Source organism: Dromiciops gliroides, chromosome 2 (assembly GCF_019393635.1).
Source record: "Dromiciops gliroides isolate mDroGli1 chromosome 2, mDroGli1.pri, whole genome shotgun sequence".
Taxonomy (NCBI): Eukaryota; Metazoa; Chordata; class Mammalia; order Microbiotheria; family Microbiotheriidae; genus Dromiciops; species Dromiciops gliroides.
In genome coordinates, this window is record NC_057862.1 from 471,508,452 (window position 1) to 471,533,790 (window position 25,339).

Here is a 25,339-nt window from a genome sequence, read left to right on the forward strand (position 1 = left end):
GCTGCTGAGCCATGGCTAGATGCCTTTGTGGTATTATTTGTAGATTCACAGTCTCCATGTCTAGAATGAGGCCCAAGCTAGAGCACGACTGAGCAAGAACCAATGGGAGCCCTTCTAGAATCAGTGTGAGAAATTGAAGTATCCCTATTTCTTTTTCTGGCTCAGGTTTGCCCCCTATTCCCACAAAGGCTCTTGCCCCTCCTCCAGCCCCCAGTCTATGTGACTCAGGGTCACTTGTTTGGTGACAGCTGTGGCTCGCCTTACACAAGCTAAATCGGGAATTGGAATGTGAGAGATTGCGTCACTGAAATGCCCCTAGTCTCCCCCAACCCCAAGTTAAAATTAGTATCCTGCCTAAGGATTAAGGAACAAACAGCAGCTTCTAAATTGTAAGCAACAGTCGGCCATTCGGGGAGCAGGAGATAAGACTATCCCAGGAGTGAGGGAAGAGCCATCCCAGGCGTGAGGGCAAGACAAAACTTCCTTCATCTGCCCAGGCACTCAGAATAGAAAAGTAAAGAGAGTAAAAAACAGCTATCCAGAGAAAGAAAGAAAATCAATTGGCCACTTAGGGGTCACAAAGTGGCTTGATTAAGGGACAGAGCGGGGGAGACAGAAACAATTTTAAGGAAAATCTAGGCAGACTCTAGTAAAAAGGAGAGGGCCAACAGCTGAAGACAGACTCACAGCTGAGAGAGTAAGCCAAAGTTGGAAAAAAGGCCAAAAAGGGGTGGGCACAACCACCGAGGGGATGAACTTCGCAGTGGGTTTCAAGCCGCTGCTGGGGGATGCACACAGCATGGATAACCTGGAGAAGCAACTCATCTGCCCCATCTGCCTGGAGATGTTCTCCAAGCCAGTGGTGATCCTACCTTGCCAGCACAACCTATGCCGCAAGTGTGCCAATGATGTCTTCCAGGTAGGCTCAAAGTCTGGTGCTGGTGGTGGGGAAAAGAAGAGGGGACCCTTTATTGATGATCAGAGTTGGGGCTGAAAATTGGAGCCACAAGTGCCACTTAACTGTGGCACACTGTTTTAGATGGACAGAAGCTTTAGGAAAGAGGTGAAGTGCTTGAGAATGGAAATAGCGCACAAAGATTTGTGGGTTGGATGATAATATGGTTAAGTGGACTGCAAATTGGTTGAATGGACTGAGGAAGTGAAGTCTGTTTCTATTGGAGAGTACCAGGGATCTACCCTTGGCCCTGAATGGAGTAATTTTTTTGTGGGGAGATGGGAGATAGAAGGGAAAGGAAGTTTATTTTGTGTGTGTGGAAGAGTTTTATTGATGGTTTTTGTTTTTGTATCATATTTATTTCCAGACATATCTCCCTCCCTGACCCAGGGAGCCTTCTTTTGTATCTAAAACATTTTTAACAGCTTAGCAAAACCAATAAAAACAAAACAATAATTACCTTGATAGGTAAATCAAAGGTAACCAGAGGGCATTTTTTCCCTATGGTCTCTCACCTTTCCAAAGAAAGGAAGTACATTTTCTTATTCTCATCTTCATTTCAGGGCGGGTTCATTATAAGAACATCACATTCACTTTTATTGTTCTTTCCATTGCATTGTTCTTGCTGTGTATGTTGCTTCCTTAGTTCTGCTTATTTCACTGGATGTTCACATTTTCTCATGTTTCTCTAAAATACTCATATGCATTGCTATTCATACTGAAGCATTATTTCATAATATTCACATGTCATAATTTCTTTAGTCAATATTTAATGGATGGGGATCCACTTTGTTCCCCTGTTATTGCTGCCATAAAAATGCTGCTATGAATATTTAAGTTTAGAGGGCATGTATTATTGAACTACTGTTAATAATCTTTGAAACTTGGAACATCATAGAGAGTGGAGAGATTCCAGATAAAGGCCCGGACAGGCAAGGTCCCGATCTTCACAAAAGAGAAGAGAGTGGATGCTGTAAGCTCTAGTTTGATCAATGCCTTAAAAAAATCCTGGAGGTTTTAACAAATGGACAGATAGATAGTACGCACATAGAAAAGGAAGCAACATTGAGAACAGGTCATGCCAGAGAAATTTCATCCAGCTCTTGGACCTTTCCAGCTGCTAAGCCATGGCTAGATGTTTTTGCTGGGATTATCTGTAGATTGACAGTCTCTGTGTCTAGAATAAGGCCCAAGCCAGAGCATGACTGAGCAAGAACCAATGGGAGCTCCTCCAGAATCAGAGTGCGAAAGATTGAGGTATTCCTAACTCATCTTCTGGCTCAGATTTGCCTCCTTTTCCCCACAAAGCCCCTCCTCTAGCCCCCAGTCTATATAACTCAGTGTCACTATTTTGGCAGGATTACTGGACTGGTAGATTAAAGGTGTGCTTTTAGGAAATCATTTGACAAAATCTGTCATGTAGTCCTTGCAAACAAGATGGGAAAATGTAGGCTAGGTGGCTGGAGGCTTGAAAGGCTGGTCCCCACAAACGGTCATTAATGGTGTGCCATTAACATAAAAGAATAACTTTAGTAGAGTACTACAGGGATCTGTTCTTGAATTTGTGATGTTTAACATACATATCAATGAGTTGGATAAAAACCCAAGTGGCTTCCGAATCAAATTTGCTGGTTGCATGGCCAACACATTGGATGAGAGTCAAGATCAAGAAAGATATGCACAGGCTATACTGTTGAGTTGAATCTAGTAAGGTGACTTTACACTTGGGTTTTAAAAAATAACTTCACAAGTATAAGATAGAGGAAGCAGACAGCAATTTGAAAAAAAAGTTCTTGGGATCTTAGTGTATTATAAGCTCAAGTCAACATTGATATAATAGCCAACAGGGCTAACCTGGGAGACACAGCTTCCAGGAATAAAGGCGATTTAATAGTCATGCTTTGCTCAGTCAACAAGCATTTATTAAGGGTTTACCATGTGTCAGGCATTGTGTTAAGTGCTGGGGGGTACAAGACAGGCAAAAACACAATCCTTGGCCTCATGGGGCTTACATTGTAATGGGGGAGGTGATGACAATATTCAAATAAAATGTACTAATAACTAATGCACAAAACATGTATAATATAAATGGAAGATATTTCAGAGGGAAGGTATTAGCAGTGGAGGAGACTGGGAAAGAATTTATATGGAGGAGAATAAAACAAGATTTTGGAAAGATAGGAAGGGGCCAGGTTGTAAAAGACTTTAAAGCCAAACAGGGGATTTCATATGTGATCCTGGAATTTGTCAAGTAAAAGAATTATGTGGGGCACCTAGGTGGCACAGTGAATAAAGCACCAGCCCTGGATTCAGGAGGACCTGCATTCAAATCTGGCCTCAGACACTTGACACTTACTAGCTGTGTGACCCTGGGCAAGTCACTTAACCCTCATTGCCCCGGAAAAAAGAAAAAAGAAAAAGAATGATGTGATCAAACACACACCTTAAAAAAAATCATTTTGGTAGAGTGAAGAATGAATTGGACTAGGGAAAGACTAGAGGTAGGGATACCACCTAGAAGACAATTGCAATAGTCCAAGCATAGAACAATGAGGGCTGTTGCCAGGAATGTGGCTCTGAGTAGAGATAAAAGAATATGGTGAGGGAAGAATAGACAATGCTTGGAAACAGATTGGTTAGGTAGAGTGACTGAGAGTGAGGAGTCAAGGATGACACCAAGGTTACCCGTTTGAGTAACAAAACATGATGGTTCCCTTGACAGTATTAGAAAAATTGGAAAGAAGAGAGGTTTTAGAAGGAGAAAATCATGAGTTCTGTATTTGACATGTTGAGTTTGAGTTGCCAATGAGATATCCAGTTGAGATGTTAAAAAGGCACTTCACCCTACATCTACATACAGTTCATACAGTTCTTTCTAGGTTTCTCTTGTTGGGGCCTAATTTAATATGAGGAGAGTTAATTGGGTAGCACACTGTAATATTGGGGTTCAGAAAATAATGAGGGACCTCTAGGTCCAAAGTTTCCTCCCCTCCGAACTGCCTTTTTTAGTTATTTCTCCCAGGCCAATAAGAAAGGAGCTTAACAGCCTCTTTTCCACCAACAAATTAAGTTTTATTAATGGGAATAAAATCCACAGCAAAGGTGAAATTAATAAAGTCAAGGACAAGGGAATAGAGAAAAAAAAATGGATAATCCCCCTAACTCTAGCAAAGGCCTCTACAATCCCCAAACTTACTTCCAACTCAGCTAATTCAAAGAGCTGGATTTTATTAACTCATCAACAGGGGTCCATAATTTCTATGCATTCGGTCTCCAATCCACTCCGAAAGCTCCTCCAAGGCCAGAGAGAGAGCTACTTCCTGTTGGGGGGGGGTCCCTTTTTCTACTTTTTTCTCCCTCCCCCAAAGGGGAGGTCCTTCAAGTTGTGTGGCTGAGACTGGTTCCCTGTTGATGATGCAGTCCACAGCCTCTGAGGACACACCTTCTCAGGGTTGGCCAAGTTAGACTAGGTTTAACAGGGTAGGCCAGGTGTGTCTCAAAATCTAATCATCTTAAGTGGGTACTTAGTAGTTTCTCATTCACACCCAATTCAAACACTAGTAAGTCAATCAAGTTGGACCCCTGGGCATCTGCCAAATTCCATTATTTTACCACACTCTGAAACCATCTTCTTTATCATTTCTTATAGCACAAATTCCATCATGTTAATATACCACAATTTGTTTAGTTATTCCTCAGTTGATGGACACTCTCATTGCAAAAAGAGCTATATTTCTGTACATCTTTAGTTAGTTTGTTCTGCTTAAGACTACTCCCTTCATTAATTTATCCTCTCTTTTATTCCTCCCTCTCCATTTTCCCCTTTCCTTCTTGTTTCCCTGATGAGTGAAAAGCATTTCTGTACCCAACTGTGTATCTGTATTTTCCCCTCCTTTGACCAGTTCAGAAAAAAGTGAGGATCAAGTGTCACCTGCTCTTCCCACCCCTTCCATCTTGTTTGTATAGATGTCTACTTGTACACTCTGATGTGAGATTTTCCCCATCTTTTCTCTACCTTCCCTTTCTTTTACCTCCTCCCCCTTTTTGTTCTTCTTTTTTTTTTTTTGCAGGGCAATGAGGGTTAAGTGACTTGCCCAGGGTCAAACAGCTAGTAAGTGTCAAGTGTCTGAGGCTGGATTTGAACTCAGGTCCTCCTGAATCCAAGGCCAGTGCTTTATCCACTGCACTACCTGGCTTCCCCCTTGTTCTTCTTTTAAGATCATCAAAACATAACAGAACCACTCCCAGTCTCTCTGTCTAATTAGATGCCATCTTGGGTCACTGATAATGATAGGGTACTGAGGGTGCATTTGTATCATCTCATATTATTATGTAAATAGGTTATCTTTTTATAGTCCCTTATGATTGCTTACTCATGTTTACCTTTTGGCACTTCTCTTGATTCATATATTTGTATTTCAAATTTCTATGCAGCTCTTGTCTTTCCATCAGGAACGCTTTAAAGGCCTTTTGCATTAAATACCCACCCCTCCCCACCCTTGCAGGATTATACTAAGTTTCATTGAATAAGTTATTGTTATTCTTGGTAAGTCCACATTGCAAGTGGATTATATTATTTGTCTTCTGGAATTTCTAAATATTTCTGAGTATTTATAAGCTCTCTGCTCCTTTACAATGATGGCTGCTAAGTCTTTTGTGATCATGACTCTGGCTCCTTGGTACCTGAATTGTTTCTTTCCGGTTGGTTTCAGTATTTTTTCTTTGATTTGAAAGCTCTGGATTTTGGCTATAATATTCCTGGGAATTTTCATTTGGGGGTTTCTTTCAGGAATTGACCAGTATATTCTTTTTTTTTCCAGTATATTCTTGTTATATCCATTTTATCCTCTGCTTCTAAGAGATGTGGGCAGTTTTCTTTTGTGATCTCTAGGAATATAATGTCTTGGATCTTTTGTTGGTCATGACTTTTAGGTAGTATAATGATTCATAAATTCTCTCTCCTTGACATGTTTTCCAGGTGAGTTGTTTTTACTATGAGATATCTTATGCCTCCTTCTTTTTTTAAATCTTCTGACTTTATTTATTTATTTTTCTTAGTGAGGCAATTGGGGTTAAGTGACTTGCCCAGGGTCACACAGCTAGTAAGTGTTAAGTGTCTGAGGCTGGATTTGAACTCAGGTACTCCTGACTCCAGGGCCGGTGCTCTATCCACTGTGCCATCTAGCTGCCCCCTGACTTTATTTTAATATTTCTCATCTTATAGAGTCATTTTCTTTTATATGATCCAGTCTAATTTTCAAGAATTTTGCTGCTTGAACAGGGTTTTGTAACTCTTGTTCCAACCTGTTCATTCCTTTTCCAATTCTTTCTTGCATAGCTCTCATTTATCTTCCATTTTTTTCCTTTAGCATTCTCATTTCATTTTAAAAACATTTGAAACTCTTAAAAAAACCCTCTTGCTTTATTTCTTCCAGGAATTCTAGTTGAATTTGTGCCCACATTGTGCTTTACATTGAGTCTTTGCTTGTAGATGTTTTGAAATTATTCTCTTCCTCTGGACTTTTGTATTGAGTGTCCTTGTCACCATAATAACTTTTTATGATGAGATTCTTTTTTTTTTTTTTAGTCTGTTCATTCTTCCAGCCTACTTCCAGACTTTAGACTTTGTTAGTTATTCTGCACTCTTCTGGAAGAAATGCTTGAGCTGACCTTGTGTCATCTAGATTGTTGCTATTGCTTTATTGGGGATATTGAGTGTTATATTATTGCATGATCTCAAGGTCAGCACAAGTTAGAAACGTGTAAGCTTTCAGTGGTCCCAAAATCATCTGATCTAGGGTAAATCTGTTCTCTGCCTTCTTAGTCTATGGTCTGCAAGTTCCTGATCTGGATTTGGGTCTGAGCAGCTCATTTGTGGTCTTGCCCTAGTTTTGATTTCAGGAGACAGCTGTTAGATTCTCCTATTAGGGCAAATGAAAAACTCTTCTGGTACAGAGGGGCAGAACTACAAGCTCCTATGCAATTCCTTCCCTGGTGATTCCTCTTCAAGTTTCAGACTAAGCTGGAGACTTAGGGTCAGAGCCATACAGCTGCTTCTTGCTTCTGAACATGCTTCTTTCTTTCTTTCTTTCTTTCTTTCTTTCTTTCTTTCTTTCTTTCTTTCTTTCTTTCTTTCTTTCTTTCTTTCTTTCTTTCTTTCTTCTTTCTTTCTTTCTTTCCTTCTTTCTTTCTTTCCTTCTTTCTTCCTGTCTTTGTTTTGTTGTTGTTTTTAAATCATAAAAGTATTTTATTATTTCCCAGTTACATGTAAAAATAGTTTTCAACATTTGTTTTCATAAGATTTTTAGTTCCAAATTTTTCTCCCTCCCTCCCTTACCTCCCCCCTCCCCAAGACGGAAAGGAATCTGATATAGGTTATTTATGTACAATCACATTAAACATATTTCTGCATTAGTCATGTTGTGAAAGAAGAATCAGAACAAAAGAAAAAACCGCAAAAAAGAAAAAACAACCACAAAAAAGTAGAAACAGTGTGGTTCAATGTGCATTCAGAATCCACAGTTCTTTTTTTCTGGATGTGGAGAACATTTCCATCATGATTTCTTTGGAATTGTCTTGCATCATTGCACTGCTGGGAAGAGCCAAGTCTATCATAGTTTTTTTTTTGGAGGGGGGCAGGGCAATTGGGGTTAAGTGACTTGCCCAGGGTCACACAGGTAGTAAGTGTCAAGTGTCTGAGGCCGGATTTGAACTCAGGTACTCCTGAATCCAGGGCTGGTGCTTTATCCACTGTGCCACCTAGCTGCCCCCAAGTCTATCACAGTTGATCATCACACAATGTTGCTGTTACTGTGTACAATGTTCTCCTGGTTCTGTTCACTTCACTCAGCATCAGTTCATGTAAGTCCCTTCAGGTTTCTCTGAAATCTGTCTGTTCATCATTTCTTACAGCACAATAGTATTCCATTACATTCATATACTACAACTTATTCAGTCATTCCCCAATTGATGGGAATCCCCTCAATTTCCAAATCTTTGCCATCACAAAGAGAGCTGCTATAAATATTTTTGTACATGTGGGTCCTTTTCCCTTTTCTATGATATCTTTGGGATACCGACCTAGTATGCACAGTCCCATAGCCCTTTGGGCATAGTTCCAAATTACTCTCCAGAATGGTTGGATCAGCTGAACATGCTTGTTGCTCAGTACATAGCTTCATGACTGCAACCACTCCTGACTCTGGAATGCCAATCCTAGTGCAGGTCCATATGGGTCCATTTCCTCTTTCTTTGATCTCTTTGGAGTTCAGACCTAGTAGTGGTATCACTACTATATAGCTTTTGGGGAATGGTTCCAAATTGCTTTCCAGAATGGTGAGACCAGTTCATAGCTCCACCAACAGTATAATAATATACCTGTTTTGTCACAGCTCTCCAGTATTTGTCATTTTCCCTTTTTTGTCAAATTAGTCAATCTGATGTGTGTGAGGTTGTATCTAAGAGCTGTTTTAATTGTCATTCTTCTAATTATTAGTGATTTAAAGCTTTTAAAATATGCATATTGGTAGCTTGGATTTCTTCCTCTGAAAACTTCCTGAGGAATTTACAGTCTTTTCTTTTTTTGGCGGGGCAATGAGGGTTAAGTGACTTGTCCAGGGTCACACAGCTAGTAAGTGTCAAGTGTCTGAGGCTGGATTTGAACTCAGGTCCTCCTGAATCCAGGGCCTATGCTTTATCCATTGTGCCACCTAGCTGCCCCAGAACTTACATTCTAATAAGGGAAGACAACATGTAAAAGGGAGTTAGAAGGGCTGGGAAGAGATGGAACTTGCTTGAGGGCAGAATGACAGAAGTCCAGAGAGTCAGAAGTACAACTGAAGGGGGCTGGCATGATAAAGAGATCTTCTAGGATGGGAAGTCGACTGAGTCATGGTATAGAAGACTGGAGAGGCAGAATTATAACCTGGAGAACAATAGGTGGAAATTGCTGAGAGGTACAATTAGACTAGATGTAAGAAGTTATTTCAACATTTCAAGATTTCAAGATGAAAGTTATTCCAGCAATTAGAACCTTCTAAAACCAGAATGGACTGCCGTAAGAGGGACTGAGTTTCCCCTTACTAGGGGTCTTCATGACAATGAAGGATTATGCTTGACAATATTCTAGACAATATTCTTGAAGAACGAGGAGTAGGACTGCATGGTTCTGGAGGCCCCTTCCAAGGCTGACATTCCATCAGCAGACCTTTCTCAAGTTGCAATCCTAAGGGATCAAATTAACCATAGAGAACAGGAAATATCCTTCTGTCTGAATCAAAACAGAATAGGACCCGAAATCCAACAGCTTTTATCCAACCCTCCCCAAGCTTGCCCTCCTTCTCTCTCTCCCTCGCTTTCCCCACACTTCCACCTACTTAACTGCCAAGAATTTTGAGCTTGGAGAGGAAAGCTGTTGGTGCATGTGTATATTTGACTCCAACAACTGTCTATGTTTCTGTATTTGTAAATGGTCTCTTTTAGATTTAGGGTGCTAAGGAACAGAATTTCAGTCTTTTTATGCACATGATCTTGTTCACGGGAGCCACTTGGTTATTTAGCCTCTGAAAGCTGCTATAATTCAACAGACCAGTAATCTGGGTAAGAACAGAACCTAAGAGGCTGTGTTTCTAGGAAGGGTATATGCTATTTTGGGGAGAAGATGATGTGCCTGCCTCTTTGGCAAAGGGTATGCAGAGGTGGAAATTTCATTGCAGGGGAGGGGGAGGGAGGAGGGGAAGGCATGATTCTATTTTTGTTACAAAAAGGGAAGTTTGGGGAGAGTAACATTGACCTCCTTACTTAGGTTCTCCATCCTTGTGGGGGGGGAGCTTTGTTTTTAAATATGCAATTAATAATGTGATCAAATATTGAAATTATTTATTATGTGATTGTCTAGAGCTATTTTATTAATTGTATTTTAATTAGGAAAAAGACATTTCCCCTCTCCTGTCCCACCCCCCCCAACAAACTGGGTTTTGATGGATTGTGAACTCAGTATGAGTCAATAGCATCGTCAAGTCTGTTCCACCATATTTGTATGATTCCATAGTTGTACCTAGTTCCTCAATCAACCATTATTCAAAGAGAGAGAGTCTCCAAGGTCTTCTTCAGACTTCCTCAAAAATTAATCTCTATGTGTTCTATTGGAGTAGTTGGGAGCTCTAAACTTACTGAATTTTTTGTTGTTATTCAGTCACTTCAGTCACATCTGACGTGACCCAATTTGGGTTTTTCTTGGAAAAGATACTGGAGTAGTTTGTTATTTCCTTGTCCAACTCATTTTACAGATGAGGAAACTGAGGTAAACGAGGTTAAGTGACTTGCCGAGGGTCACATAGCTAGTAAGGATCTGAGGCCAGATTTGAACTGAGGGAGATGTGTTTTCTGGACTCCAGGTGCGTCACTCTATCTACTGTGCCACCTAGCTGCCTCACTGCTTGAATATCACTCTATTTTCTGAGCCAAGTCAGGTTTTGAGAGGTGAACTTTGATTTCCCCAGAACCTAACTTAAAGTGTCGTTTTGTAAGCTCACTGAAGGCAGGAAAGAGAATACTTTTTGTATTTGTATCTCCATCACTTAGTATGGTACCTGGTTTACAGTAGGTGTCTAATAAATACTAATTAATTCTGTGCTCCATTTTGGTAGAACTTACCTAGGATCTTTAGGGAGGGCAGAAAATATTCTGGATAAGAAATGGTTCATTCCAAGCCATAAATAAGCTTCCCTCCCCCACCCCTCAACTCTGCAAATAGGAACAGATGTATTTACAAGTGAATTCTATCAAACATCAAAAGAGAAATTAATTCCAAAACTGTAAAAGCTGTTTTTAAAAATAGGAAAAGAAGGGACCCTACAAAATTCCTTCTATGATACCAATATGATTCTGATACCTAAATCAGGGAGAATCAAAACAGAGAAAGAAAACTATAGAATATTTCTTTTTTTTTTTCCTTGACTATTTTCATCTGATTTATTTATTTTTTTTAATGTATAAGGTATTTTATTTTTTCCATTACATGTAAAGATAGTTCTCAACTTTTGTTTATACAAGCTTTACAATTTCAGATTTTTCTCCCTCCCTCCCCTCCCTCCCCCCTCCCCTAGACAGCAGGTAATCTGATATAGGTTATGTCTATATATCTCTATACATATAGATATAGATATATACACACACATATATATACACATAATAACATTAATCCTATTTCTGCATTAATCCTGTTACAAGAGAAAAAATCAGAGCAGTGATGCAAAAACTTCAAAATAGAAAAAAAAAAACAACAGCACCCAAAACAAAAGAAATAATATTGTTCAAATCAGCATCTATACTCCACAGTTCTTTCTTTCTTTTTTTTTTCTTGATTTGGAGATCCTCTTCTATCATGAGTTCCCTGGAAACTCTTCTGTACCATTGCATTGGTGAGAAGAATATAGTCCATCACAGTAGGTTCAACACTCAATTGTTGATGATACTGTGTACAATGTTCTTCTGGTTCTGCTCATCTCACTCATCATCAGCTCACGTAGGACCCTCCAGGTTTCTCTGAACTCTTCCTGCTCATCATTTCTTACAGCACAATAGTATTCCATTGTATTCATATACCACAACTTGTCCAGCCATTCCCCAATTGATGGGCACCCCTCAACTTCCAATTCCTTGCTACCACGTAAAGAGCAAGCTATAAATATTTTTGTACATGTGGGTCCCTTTCCCCCTTCCATGATCTCTTTGGGCAAAAGACCTAAAAGTGGAATTGCTGGGTCAAAGGGTATGCACAGCTTTATTGCCCTTTGGGCATAATTCCAAATTGCTCTCCAGAATGGTTGGATCAGCTCACAGCTCCACCAACAATGCATTAGTGTTCCAATTTTCCCACAGCCTCTCCAACATTTATTATCTTCTTTTTTTGTCATTTTAGCCAATCTGATAGGTGTCAGGTGGTACCTCAGAGTTGTTTTAATTTGCATCTCTCTAATCATTAGAGATTTAGAGCATTTTTTCATATGGGAATAGATAGACTATAGAATATTTCTAATAAATATCGATGCAAACATTTTAGATAAAGTTTGCAAGAAAACTATATCAACACATCACAAAGATTTTAAACTATGACCAGGTTGGATGAATACCAGAAGTATAAGGCTAGTTTGATAATCAGAAAACAATAAACGTAATTAACCATTTAAGAAATGGTTCAATAGAGCAACTGTGTTTATTCTGTGTGGAGTACTACAATAATGATTGTAACCTATAACAGCACTAGTCCTTCTCCTCTCCCATAGGGTGCCCATAGACTGGATCTAATCTCAGAGGTTGCCTCCAAAAGTTCGTTTTCTCTTTGGCTAGCTTCCTCTATCCACGGTTTACTCTGTGACAATCTATGAATATAGTTCTTGGTATAGATTCTCACAATTGTGGATATACAGGGTCCCCAAATCCTGTACAAGTACTGAAGGTAAAAAATTCATATCAGGTAGAGGACAGCCTTTATTATACCCAATAGAAAATGCTAAAGATGCAGAGAACTCATAGGAGCTCATAAACATTTATAAAGCACATAAAACATTCATAGCCACCTATAAGCTTCCCTTTGAAAGAAACTAAACTTGAGGTTGTTGGTAGGGCAACACATTTATATTTCAGTGAAATCTTTTCTCTTACAGGGCCTTGTAATACTCCCAATATTCATAATGCCACCCAATGGTTGACTTCCTCCAAAAGCAGACAGTCACACTTTGGGGCTGCTGAGCATTCAAACCCCTTCCTATCAAATCTGCACTTTTCAAAAAAAATCATGTTATTAGCAGTAGGGAGCAAAGTACAGGTCTTCTACTGCTCATATGATGACTTTAAATGCCTTAATGCTTCTCCTACTGCAGGAGTCAACACAGGTAAGCATCTTCTATCTCCAAGAGGCCAACTGATCAGAAGCTTCTCTCTTCAGGTCACATGTTCCAAATCTTCAAGCTTGGGTCATCCTCTAGACAATTTCCAAGACTGGTACTGTCCAAGAAATCTTCCTCCTTTACTAGAAAGCTAGTTTCTGGGATCATGCTACCTAAGAAATTCCCCATCTAGAAGTAACAAGGTTAAGGAAATAAGGGACTCAGGAAAAACATTATCATTGAATTCTTCTTTTAGGCTGTGTTAATGGGAACAAATAGATTATGGTCTCCAAGATACTTCACTATATACTGCAGGTGGTTAGCCTTAATATAGCTAATTATGGAGGTGTATTTGAGAAAGGTCATAATCATAACATAGAGCCAACTTTAAAAGTTAATGCAATACAAAAGAGATAAATAATGTTAACATTATAGAGAAATAAATGAAATAATCTTAACATCATAGAGAAAATAAAGGCCTTATGGCAGATGGGGTGGGGGCGTTAAATGAGGGAGAGGAATGGGAGTTGCATTTTTAGGCAGGGCAGAATTGGAGATAATTGGTTTCTTATTTCAATTACCCTGTGAATATTTCATAAAGGATTTGTAGAAAGGCAAAGCAGGAATACAGAATGGGAGAAGGAACAGTGCCTGGAAGAAGGCACAAAAATGACAGTGGGTTGATTAGATACAGGGCCAGTTTTAAACACTGGTAGAGTAGGCAGTTATACAAAAGGCTTAATGAAGGGAGTCTTGAAAGATCCCTTTTGTCTAAAAATGATTCTCCTACCAGTTTCAAAATATTTTCTTTGCTGGCTTGTCATGATGGGGCCTCAAGTTTTCTTTTAAAAAATAGTTACTCTATTGTGCTATAAGGAATGATGAACAAGATGATTTCAGAAAAACTTGGAAAGACTTACATGAACTGATGCATAGTGAAAAGAACAGAACCAGGAGAACAATACAGTACAATGAACAACTATGAATGACTTAGCATTCTCAGCAAAACAATTATCCAAGACAATCCCAAAGGATTCATGATGAAAAATGCTATTCATCTCCAGAGAAAGAACTGATAAAGTCTGAAGCATACTATTTTTCATTTTCTCTCCTTCCTACTTTTCTTCTGCTAGAATTTTCTTCTACAAATGACTAATATAGAAATATATTTTACATGATTGCACATGTATAACCTATATCTAATTGCTTACTATCTCAGGTAGGGGGGAGGGGAAGAAGGGGGAAAGAATTTGGAACTAAAATTTTTTTTAATGTTAAAATTTGTTTTTACATGTAATTGGGGGAAAATAAAATATTATTTTAAAATAGTTACTGATTTTTTGTTTTAATATCACCTAAGTTTTCCCCAATATCTTTCCCCCTCCCCCTCAAAGAGCCATCCTATATAACAAAAAAAAAAATTAAAGAGGAAAAAGAGGAAAAAAAATCAGCAAAACCTATCTATATACCAAAATACACTGACAATGATATATAGTGTTCTACACTCATGAATCCTACCTCCAACAAGAGAGTGTGGAGAGCTGTCTTCTCATGTCTCTTCTTTAGGGGTAATGCTTGTTCTTTGTAATTTCATAACACACACTTCCATTTTTAAAATAATTTTTATTTGCATTTTTTTTGTTTTTACAATCACCCAAATCTCCCACTATATCTCCCTCCCAGAGAGTCCTCCCATATAACAAAGCATATTTTTAAAAGAAAGAAAGAGAGAAAAAATTAGTAAAATCTATCAAAATATTAAGAAAATTTAAAAATGTATGCAATGTTCCACACTGAAGAATCTCTGTGGTTTTGGTGATAGTAGTGTATCTTCTCATATCTCTTCTTGTTCTTTGTAATTTTGCAATGTTCACTTTTGATTGTTTTATAGGATTTTTTTCCTTACCATCTACATTATTGCAGTCATTTTGCATATTATTTTCTTGGCTCTGTTTACTTTACTTTGACATCAGTTCATATAAATCTTTCCATGCTTCTCTATAGTCATCGTATTTGTAATTTCTTAGAGCACAATAATATTCCATTATGTTCACATGCTACAATTTGTTTAACTATTCTCTAATCAATAGGCATCTACTTTGTTTCCAGGTTTTTTCTACCACAAAAATGTGCTTCCATAAATATTTCTTGTATATAGCAATTTTCTTTCACAAGATGACTCCCTTGAGGGTATATAATAGAGTCTCTGGGTAAACATTTTAGTCACTTTATTTGCATAATACCAAATTGCTTTCTAGAATGGTTGTTCTAATTCATAGCTCCACCAACAATGTGTTAGTGTGCCTATCTTTCCACAATCCCTCCAACATGTGACCTAAAAATCTTACCATTAGAATCACTCTTTTGGGTTTAGACATTAAAGTCCCCTACTAAAGTATGAGGATGTTGCCTATGATGGAAAGCATATTAATGCATTATAGAATCACAAACTATCAGAGTTGGAAGGGACCTAAGTAGTGACCTTCTTCAACATATATACCTGAGAAAGAATCCCAAAAACAATATCTTTGTTTGAAAACTTTCCACGTTGAGTAAATTCATTATCACCATCCCCAACACAGCCCAATTCATCTTCAAACTGCTCTCTAAACATATTTCTCCTATATTATACTTACAAAATCAATTTCCCAAGTCCACATGAAAGTATATACATTTCTGATTATTAAATTTAATCATAAGATTTAGCTCAATTTTTTAAATGTTTTTAGTATCTTTTTGAATCTTGACATTCAATATATTACCTATTCCTCCTTGCTTTGTATTATTATTTTTGTTCCTTGCAACTTAATAGTTGTTGCTTCTTGCATTTGTAAATCTGGTAAGGTTATTATTTATGACTTTTTATGAATAGCTGATAAAAATGTTGAATAACACTGGCACAAGTACACATCCCTAGGACTCTCCCTTGGAGATTTCTTTTCAAGTTGATTTGGAACCATTAATGACCACTAGAATGGGATGATTCAATGAAGTCCAAACCCAACTAATTATACTATCCTCACACCTACATTTCTCCATATTTAAAAAAATAGCAAGAGATACTTCATTAAGCACTCTGAGATATATGCATGCATACGCATGCATGCATATATTATAGTTATAGCATTTCCCAGACTAACTAGTTTAGTAATTCTGTAAAATAAGGAATTAAGGTTAGTGTGTCATGACTCATTCTTCATTTAAATTATTTTTCATTGATATCTTTAGTTTTTATATAGCCTAAATTTTCCACTGTACTCTTCCTCCTTTTTCCTTCCTTGGAGAGAAGCATCTCTTATGACAAAGAAGTTTTTGCTCTGTTCTTGATTAAATCATTATGGTTCTTTGTGATCCTTGCTTTCTTGTCTAGATGTTCAGTAACAATCTCTTTACTAATGCATTCTAGAATTTTCCTAAGATTTGAAGTCAAGTTCACTAGCCTAGAGTTTGCAGCTTCTACTTTCTTTTTTTTTTTTTAACATTTTTATAAGGTTTTGAGTTCCAAATTTTTCTCTTTCCCTTCCCTTTCCCCTCCCCAAGATGGCAAGCAATCTGATATAGGTTATACATGTACAATAATCTTAAACACATTTCTCAAGTTTCTGCTCACTTCACTCACTCAGCATCAGTTAATGTAAGTCCTTCCAGTTTTTTTCTGAATCTACCTGCTCATCATTATTTTTGCACTGAGTAGGGTGAGTTTTATTGATGGTACACAATATAGACTCTAGGCTTCTCCCCACTACTACTGGGGTGTTTTAGGATAACAATGTGAATGGGACATGGGATCCCCAGTACAGGAATATCCCGTTAGGGATGTGGGCTCCCCAGTGGTGGAACTCCTTTTTTACCTGGAATGAAGATCCATGGCTTTCCACTTTACTCCTTGAGGCCATATAGACCGATGTGGTCTACTACATGGTTGCTGTATGTCATATCATTGTCATACCATGAAATGGACTTGACAAAATGGTCATCAAGGGCAATCCAGGTGTACCAGCATCAAAGGTAGAAGAGTGGGTGTTGCTGTTAAAGTCACAGGGATACAACCTGGTCCTCTGTGTAGCCCAAGATGCCCTTCAAGGGGCTCTCTGATGCTTGCTTCACCACTTTCTTGATATCATCATATTGGGCAGGTTTTCTCCAGGCAGCAGGTCAGGATCTCAACAGACACACTGGGAGTAGGAACATGGAAAGCCATGCCTGTGAGCTTTCCCATTCAATTCAAGTATGACCTTGCCTACAGCCTTAGCAGCACCAGTGGAAGCAGGATGATATTCTGAGCAGCACCACGCCCATCATAAACCACAACTTTCCAGAGGGGCCATTTACTGTTTCTGGTAGCAGTAATGCATGTAGTCATGAGTCCTTCCATGATGCCAAAGTTGTCATAATGACCTTGGCCAAGGGGGGCCAAGGAGTTGGTAGTGCAGGAGGTGTTACTGACAATCTTAAGGGAATTATCATATTTCTCATGGTTCACTCCCATCATGAACACTGGGGCATCAGCAGAAGGGGAAGAAAAATGACACACTTCACTCCACCCTTCAAGTGAGCCCCAGCCTTTTCCATGGTGGTAAAGAAACCAGTGGACTCTACAACCTACTCAGCTCTAGCATCTCCCCATTTCATATTGGTGGAGTCCTGATCCTAGAAGATGGTAATGGCTTTTCTATTGATCACCAGCTTTCCATTTTCAGCTTTGACAGTGCCCTTGAACTTGCCATGGGTGGGATCAGGACATATAAACCATGTAGTTGAGGTCAATGAAAGGGTCATTGATGGCCATAATATCTACTCTGCCTGGAATCGAATGCAGACCTGGTCACCAGGCATCTAATATGGCCAAATCCATTGACTCCGACCTTCACTATCTTGTTTCAAGGATGCAACTGAAGCAGTGGATCCTGGCACCAAGCTTGGGAGAGGAGCTGAGAGCCTGCTCATCATTTTTTATAGCACAATAGTATTCCATTACATTTCTATACCACAACTTGTTCAGCCATTTCCCAACTGATGGACATTCCCTCAATTTCCAATTCTTTGCCACCACAAAAAGAGTGGCTATAAATATTTTTGTATATATAGGTCCTTTTCCCTTTTTTGTGATCTCTTTGGGCTACAGATCTAGTAGTGGTATTGCTAGATCAAAAGGTATGCACAGTTTGATTGTCCTTTGGGCACAGTTCTAAATTGCTCTCCAGAATGGTTGGATCAATTCACAACTCCACCAATAATGTATTCATGTCCCAGTTTTCCCACATCTTCCCCAACATTTGTCATTTTCCTTTTCTGTCATAATATCCAATCTGATAAGTGTGAAGTAGTACCTCAGAGTTGTTTCAATTTGCATTTCTTTAATCAATGGCTATTTCATTTTCTTTCTTTTTTCAAAAATTGGGACATGCTGCCCTTCTGGCTAGGATGTGTCATTCATAAATTTGAGGTCAGAGTCCATAAATCCAAAACCCATTCTCAAACACCATTTTCTTAACCAACTTTTCACCTCCCAAATCATCTTTTCTCCTCTGCATTCTTTGCAGAGGGGCAGTCTTCAGTTTCTTTCCAAAGACTTTGTAAAATGAGGTACTATTTTCTAAGTTCCTTCTAGCAGCATCATTTTTGCCAACATAAATTACCAAAAGTGTATAGTTGTTTTTCATTTTGATAAGTCTTGAGCTTCTCCATTACATCTTAAATATAAGACAGGAAAATCACATATGTTGTGGAAGCAGGACCAATCTGGAAGCCTTCATTGTTTCCCCAAACATAACTCTGGTCCTGAGAATATGCCCAGTCCCCGATCTCCAGGGTGGATAACACATTCTGTGGATATAATCATCACCTTGGCTGGGCCTAGCTTGAGTCAAATTTCTTCTGCACATGATCTTTTGCCTAAAGAATCTATTTAAGTCCCACATCCCTCCCCATATGAGAGGATGGCAGTCAATTCTAACAGAAGTTTCAGTCTTTTTAATATACCAAACTTTAGATATTAGCCACCACTTCCCTGGGGATCAGGACATCCCTGGGGCCAGTAGGAACAAAGTAGCTAAGACTGCTCAAGGCCATCTAGAGACGAACTTCCTTCCATCTCTATGTATCCTTCAACAAAGTGCATGGCAGCAAGCCAAACAGGATTATGCTCCAGTGTGTCAGACTGTCAATCCTTTGAACTGTGTATCATGTTATTGGGCCAATGAATCGGCTGCCTCAGTTTCCCTCAGTAGGGAGTCACTAAACAGCATCATTCTTCTTTTCCTTTGACCCTTACTGAGTGACCTCTATGTTCATTTCTGGCTCTGAAACTATGATCAAATACCTGTGAACTCACCTCAACAAGCAACCTGCTTCCCCAACCTACCTTTTCAGACTTCCATTCATACAAACCTGCATGCATGCATGTGCACCCACAATATTATCCAGCCAAATTGACCTTTCTGTTTTAACACTCTATTATACCTACTTCTCTGTGCCTTTCACAGGCTGTCACCCACGCCTAGATTGCACTTGCTCCTCATCTCTGCCCCTTAGAATGCTCCATTTCTGCCAAGCCTCAGCTCAAACGTGACCTTTCCTGATCTACGCCAGCTGCTAATACTTTCCCTCTTCAGATAGCTTGTACCTGTGACATACAGAGAAAAGAGTACATCTCTGGACTTAGAGAATCTGGGTTTGAAAATTCTGCCTCTGATAATTACTACCTGTGTGACCTTGAATGAGTTATTGAAACTCCCTGAGTCCCCATTATAAAATGAGGGTATTGGGTGAGATAGCTTTCTATGCCTCTGCCAGCTCTATGCATTTTGTATACACCTATAAATATAGAGACAACCAGGATAGATAGCTAGAGAGAGAGAGAGAGAGAGAGAGAGAGAGAGAGAGAGAGAGAGAGAGAGAGAGAGAGAGAGAGAGAGATGCATATGGATATATGAATAAGGATATGGATATAGATTAGATATAGATATATACTGGTTGTCTCTCCTGGTTAGATTGTAAGCTCCCCACCTAGAACTGTTTCCATTTTGGTCTCTATAGTCCGAATACCTGGTACATAAATGCTTGCCAGTTGATTGATTCTTTCTCAGAGCATCTAACAACCCTGCCTCCTCCTCAGAGAGACAGACAGATAGACAGACAGACAGAGACAAAGAGAAAGACAGAGACAGAGACAGAGAGAGCTTCAAATTTGTTCCTTACCTATAAATTATTCAATAATCCTTCTTTCCTTTCTCTTTTGTGATATTCCACCCTTCAACTTCCTAAGAAACATCTAGATTTTCCTCTGACTCTTTAGAATGTAGAATTTCACCATGCTTTTGATCTTTTCTAGAAGGGAAGTTAAGTTCCATTTTAAACATTAAGTAACAGCTTCTTGGTCTTGGCTGAAATACAAATATCACACACAATGTAAATCACTGCAAAATTCACCCTATTCTCCATTCTTACTGGTATTTTGTACCCCTTTATCACTGTTTTGCTCCCTTTTGTTCCTCTTATTTCCCTTTTAATAATTTGATGGCTACATCCAGATTATTTTCCCATAACTCGATAAATTCTTACTGGGTTTAGCTAATTTCTTTTATTTACTGTTCTTACTGCTGTAACTTTAGGGCAGCTAGGCATAGCAGTGGTTAGAGCATTGGGCTTGGAATCAGGAAGACTCATCTTCATGAGTTTAAATCTGGTCTCAGACACTCTCTAGTCCCTAGGCAGACACTGGGAAAGACATTTAACCATTTGCCTCAGTTCCTAATCTGTGAAAATGAGTTAGAGATGGAAATGGCAAACCATTCCAGTGTCTTTGCCAAGAAACCCCCAAAATGGGGTCATGAAGAGTCAGACATGACTGAAATGACTGAACAACAACAACAACACCAATCCAGCATTACTAGCTGCGTTCTCCTTGGGTGCTTTCCCTCACTAATTTTCCATCCTTCAGTTTAAGTGGATCCCCTTTCACTTTTCCTCTACTTCTCCCAAATTTCTCCATCTCAGACTTCATAGACTAGTTTATCATGGCCATTTGGATTGGGGAAGGGCTGGTTCATTACTCTGAGAAGCCATTGGGTGTCAGGAAGCAGTACAACTGAGGAAAATGGAAAGAGGGCTAAGGAGAAAGAATGCCAAAAAGAGAACCCAAACTGCTACTACAACTACTAGCTAACATGTACTTAATGCTTTAAGATTTGCAAAATGCTTCATTATCTCTTTATTCCTTATAAGGTAAATGCTACAGTTATTATGCCCATTGGAGGAAAAGCAAGATAAATGATTTGACTATCACATAGCTAATAAGAGTCTGAATTTTGAACCCAGATCCAATCCCAATTGTGGCATTCTATCCATCTTACCGTACTACACTTTACCTTGGTCTAAGGATCAAGGGTACACCAATCTATTCACCTGAAAGGGGGAAGCAGCTAGGTGGCACAATGGATAGAGCACTGTCCCTGAAGTTGGGAGGACCTAAGTTGAAATCTCACCTCAGACACTCACTAGCTGTGTGACCCTGGGCAAATCATTTAACTCCAATTGCCTTAAACATCCAGGGCCATCTCCAGTCATCCTGATATATATCTTGCCACTGGACCCAGATGACTCTGGAGGAGAGAGTGAGGTTGTTGACCTTGCATGACCCTCCCTCACTTAAAGCCAATTTAGTGCAAGTCATGACATCACCCCAATGTCATGGTCCTCTTGGAGAACAAAGGACAAACAATGACACCTGAAAGGAGAACAAAATGAAGAAAAAATTGAGTGCCAGTGGAGGGGATAGATGTTATTTATTAAAGGCTGGACAGACTATTTGCTGGGGAGAAGTTGGTAACAGAGTAATTAGATGTGAGATTACTGAGTTCTGCCCTAAGATGGAGGGTGAAGGAAGAGAGCTCTTGGTAGGGATGGAAAAATTGAGATGAGATCATAAACTTAGAGCTGGAAGGGAATTGTAGAAATCATTTAGTCCAAACCCACCCCATTTATAGATGAGAAAACTAAGTCCCAAAGAGGTTAAATATTGCCCAAGATCACACAGGGTAAGGCAGTGATAGAGCTGAGATTTTTACTCTCATCTTTTCACTACAAATCCTATGCCCCTTTTGCTGGACCATGTCCATGCTACTTGGAAAAGATGGATTCCTTACCTGATAACTCTGTCTCAATGGGCTTCTCTTTCTATGGACATTGGTCAAGCCAGGGCAATGTAGTAAAGTAAGCCACCACAGTGCCCCTGCTTTCCTTTTCAGTCTCTCTTCCAAGGCTTTTGTGTTACCCCAGCTAGTCTTACTTTCCAGAGAAAAGATTTTGGATGTACTCTTTTTTTTTTTTTTTTGGTGGGGCAATGAGGGTTAAGTGACTTGCCCAAGGTCACACAGCTAGTGTCAAGTGTCTGAGACCGGATTTGAACTCAGGTCTTCCTGAATCCAAGACCGGTGCTTTATCCACTGTGCCACCTAGCTGTCCCTCTGGATGCACTCTTTATGTTAAGGTGTTATAAATTAAATGTTTCTCTCCCATGCTCCACTCCCTTCTTTTGATTGGATCCTAAACTTCGGAAAATTCCTTGGTTAGGCAAATAGAACTCCACTATTATTTGAAATTTAATGAGGATAGTCTCCACCCTAGTAACTAAGAACACCTAGACTAATGGACAGAACAGTGAACTTGGAATCACAGAAGCCAAGTTCCAATTCTGGGTCTGTCACTTACTGCCCATATGACCTTGGGCAAGACACCTCCCTTCTCTTGGCCCCTAGTTTCCTAATACGTAAAATGAGACTGTTGGACTAAGTGATCTTTGAAGTTGCTTCCCGAGCTAAATCTATGATTGTAGGATAATCCCAAAGGAATAGAGTTAGAGCAATGAGTGAGGTGTAGAATTAGCACCAAGTAACATTATATCAAAGGCAGCCTCAAGATATAGAGTATTTAATATAAATATGTTGAATGGCAAGGAAAATATGTTAGTCATTCCAAGTATCGGTTAACGAGGCAGCTGGTCTCTTTCCATCATTGACTCATTTTTCATAAATAATCTTCCCTGAGACACTAGTGTATGAATTCCTGACAGAGAAACTTTGTTTCTGTTTGCTTATCTTAATAAAATATGGAATGTCTTTATTATTCTTGATGCTACCTGGTCCTTTCACAATTAAAGTATAAGAAATTATTTTCTTCCATGTTTTCCCAACACCTCTCCTACCTTTAGGATTCAGCTTTTGCCCAATTTGTTCTTCAGAATACATGAACAATGGTACTCAAGTGCATATATATGTATACACACATAGACATATAGACAGACATATAGATAGATGATAAAACTATATCTTGTATGTGTGTATATGTAGTCAGTGACACTTGTTCTTTATATATCTTATTGCTCCATCCAGAAATTGCTAAGAACTGGGGTAAAGTGAGGCTATGGGTGGGAATCTATGTCAAGGGCTTCAGCTGTATCAGTAATGCCTACCACACTAGAAGCATTGGAAAGGCAGGTTCATTATGAGGAGGTAGGAGAGATGAGGAGCCAGATCACTACTACTCCACACCCAAATACCCTGACCATACATGTGTTCACCATTACCACAAGGTAAGTGGAGGAGGAGACATGCCGATTCAATCTCTAAGATGTAGTTTAAATTGGGCTGGTAAGAGGTGTCCCCTAAGCTCCATGCTGACAGTTCTCAAGGTCCCTCTGAAGGGTAGATTAATTGCTAGCTATTAGTCCCGGCCTCCTTATTCCTATATGCATACATCTCAATTATTAGAGCTTTCCTTTCTATAGGGGTAAGTTAAGTTATTTATCTAAGTAAGGGGGAGGTTTATCAGGAAAGTTTTTTGATCAATTTGAGAGTTCCTCCAATCACCTCCCCCTAAAGAATGTGAGCTTGTCTTTTTGGCACTTTGTTGAGAGGACAGGGATAGCTCCTTGGGTTCCAGTGTCTGGGACTACCTTATAGATCAGTGATGTCAAACTCAAATAGAGATGTTGCATGGTGACTGAGAAAGCCATAAATCAACATTATCTTTGTTGTATTATATTTTTTATGAGGCAACTAGGTGGCACAGTGGATAAAGCACTCATCTTGTAATTAAGAAGATCTGAGTTCAAATCTGGCCTCAGACACTTACTAGCTGTGTGACCTTGGGCAAGTCACTTAACCCTATTTGCCTCAGTTGTTCAACTGTAAAATGAGGATGTACTGGAGGAGATGGCAGACCACTCCTGTATCTTTGCCAAGAAAACCCAATGGGCATGTCCATGAGATAACAAAGAATTGGACATGACTGAATAACAACAACATTGTATTTTTCTTTTGTTCAATTTTTCCAAATTACATCTTAATCTAGTTCTTACTGGAGAGTTTTGAGGTGCGCTTGCAGGTGGAGGCAGTGAGTTTGACATTTATTGTAGATGATTGGGTGGATGGCACTTCAGAAAGCCAACTCTGGTTGAAGGAATGACTCCTTTGTGCCAGCCTATAAAAAAGAGACAACAGACCAATCTCATTTCCTCCCTTCTGTACCCTCCCCCCTCCCCCTGCCTATTTTCTCTGTTCGAGTATTGTGGTGGGTGAAAGATGAAATGACTGAGAAAACAAAGGTTCAGTCTTCCAATCACATTAATTTATGAAGCAATGCCTAATTTAATCAGTTGCCTGATAATTAGCCAATTGCCTAATAAATCAAGAACAGATCTCAGCTTAGGCCTGAACTCTGAATACAGACCTTTATGAATTAAAAACAATAAAAATAAGGTCAATTAATTAAAGTGAAAGAATACAACATTAGGTAATCTGATTTCTAATTAGAGGAAATATTAGGGACTTTCCAAGTTGGAGGCAGAGAGTTAACAGGTAAAACTCCCTGAATTCAGAAAAAAAGGTATCTATCCCACTCTTCCCGAGTCCGTAAACAATCAAAACAACATGGAAACAATAATCAGTATGGGACCAATTTTCAGAGAAGACATATAGGCTGCTGAAGATGTTCAACTGTGAGAAACTCCTTGCATCAGTCTTTGGATCTGATTGTGTTTCTAGTCAACATAAGCTAGGTCCTTAGTTAAGGGATGGTGGGAGAGGTGGCCCATTTTCCTAGGTATATAGGGCTAGGTTCAAATGATGCAGTAAGGTTTTCTCCCAGTTCCTACAACTGAATAAAGTTTTCTCACAAGACAGAATTTGGATTAGCCCCATAATCAAATAGAAAGGGAACTAAGTTTCAGAATTAAGTCACAAGATGAAGTCATTGTGTTTCACCTATCTTTCACAATTAACCAATTGCTCTCCTGAGCCTCTTAATTCCCTCAGTATAGACCAAAGAGCAGCAGGACTGTGTCCTGGAGGGAATGGTGTAGTGTGCATGGGCAATCTCCTCCCTCCAAGAACTGGAGAGGTTGCCTTGGACAAAAGCTCACAGGAGTTACACATAGTTATTCACAGCTTGCTGAGCAGAGGGCAGTTACCCTGGAATAGACCTCCCTAGTCCCCAG

The 25,339-nt window shown here is 39.2% G+C and overlaps 1 protein-coding gene across 2 annotated transcripts in view; it reads left to right on the forward strand.

The window, feature by feature from the left end:
• The first annotated feature begins 364 nt into the window (after nucleotides 1–364).
• The window catches only part of TRIM54 (tripartite motif containing 54), a 35,750-nt gene continuing 10,775 nt past the window's right edge, over nucleotides 365–25,339 (forward strand). For both annotated transcript variants that reach the window (XM_043980051.1, XM_043980052.1), the window contains exon 1: nucleotides 365–919. In XM_043980051.1, the coding sequence (XP_043835986.1) occupies nucleotides 752–919 (168 nt within the window). In that variant the 5' untranslated portion in view covers nucleotides 365–751. The remainder of the gene's footprint in view (nucleotides 920–25,339) is intronic.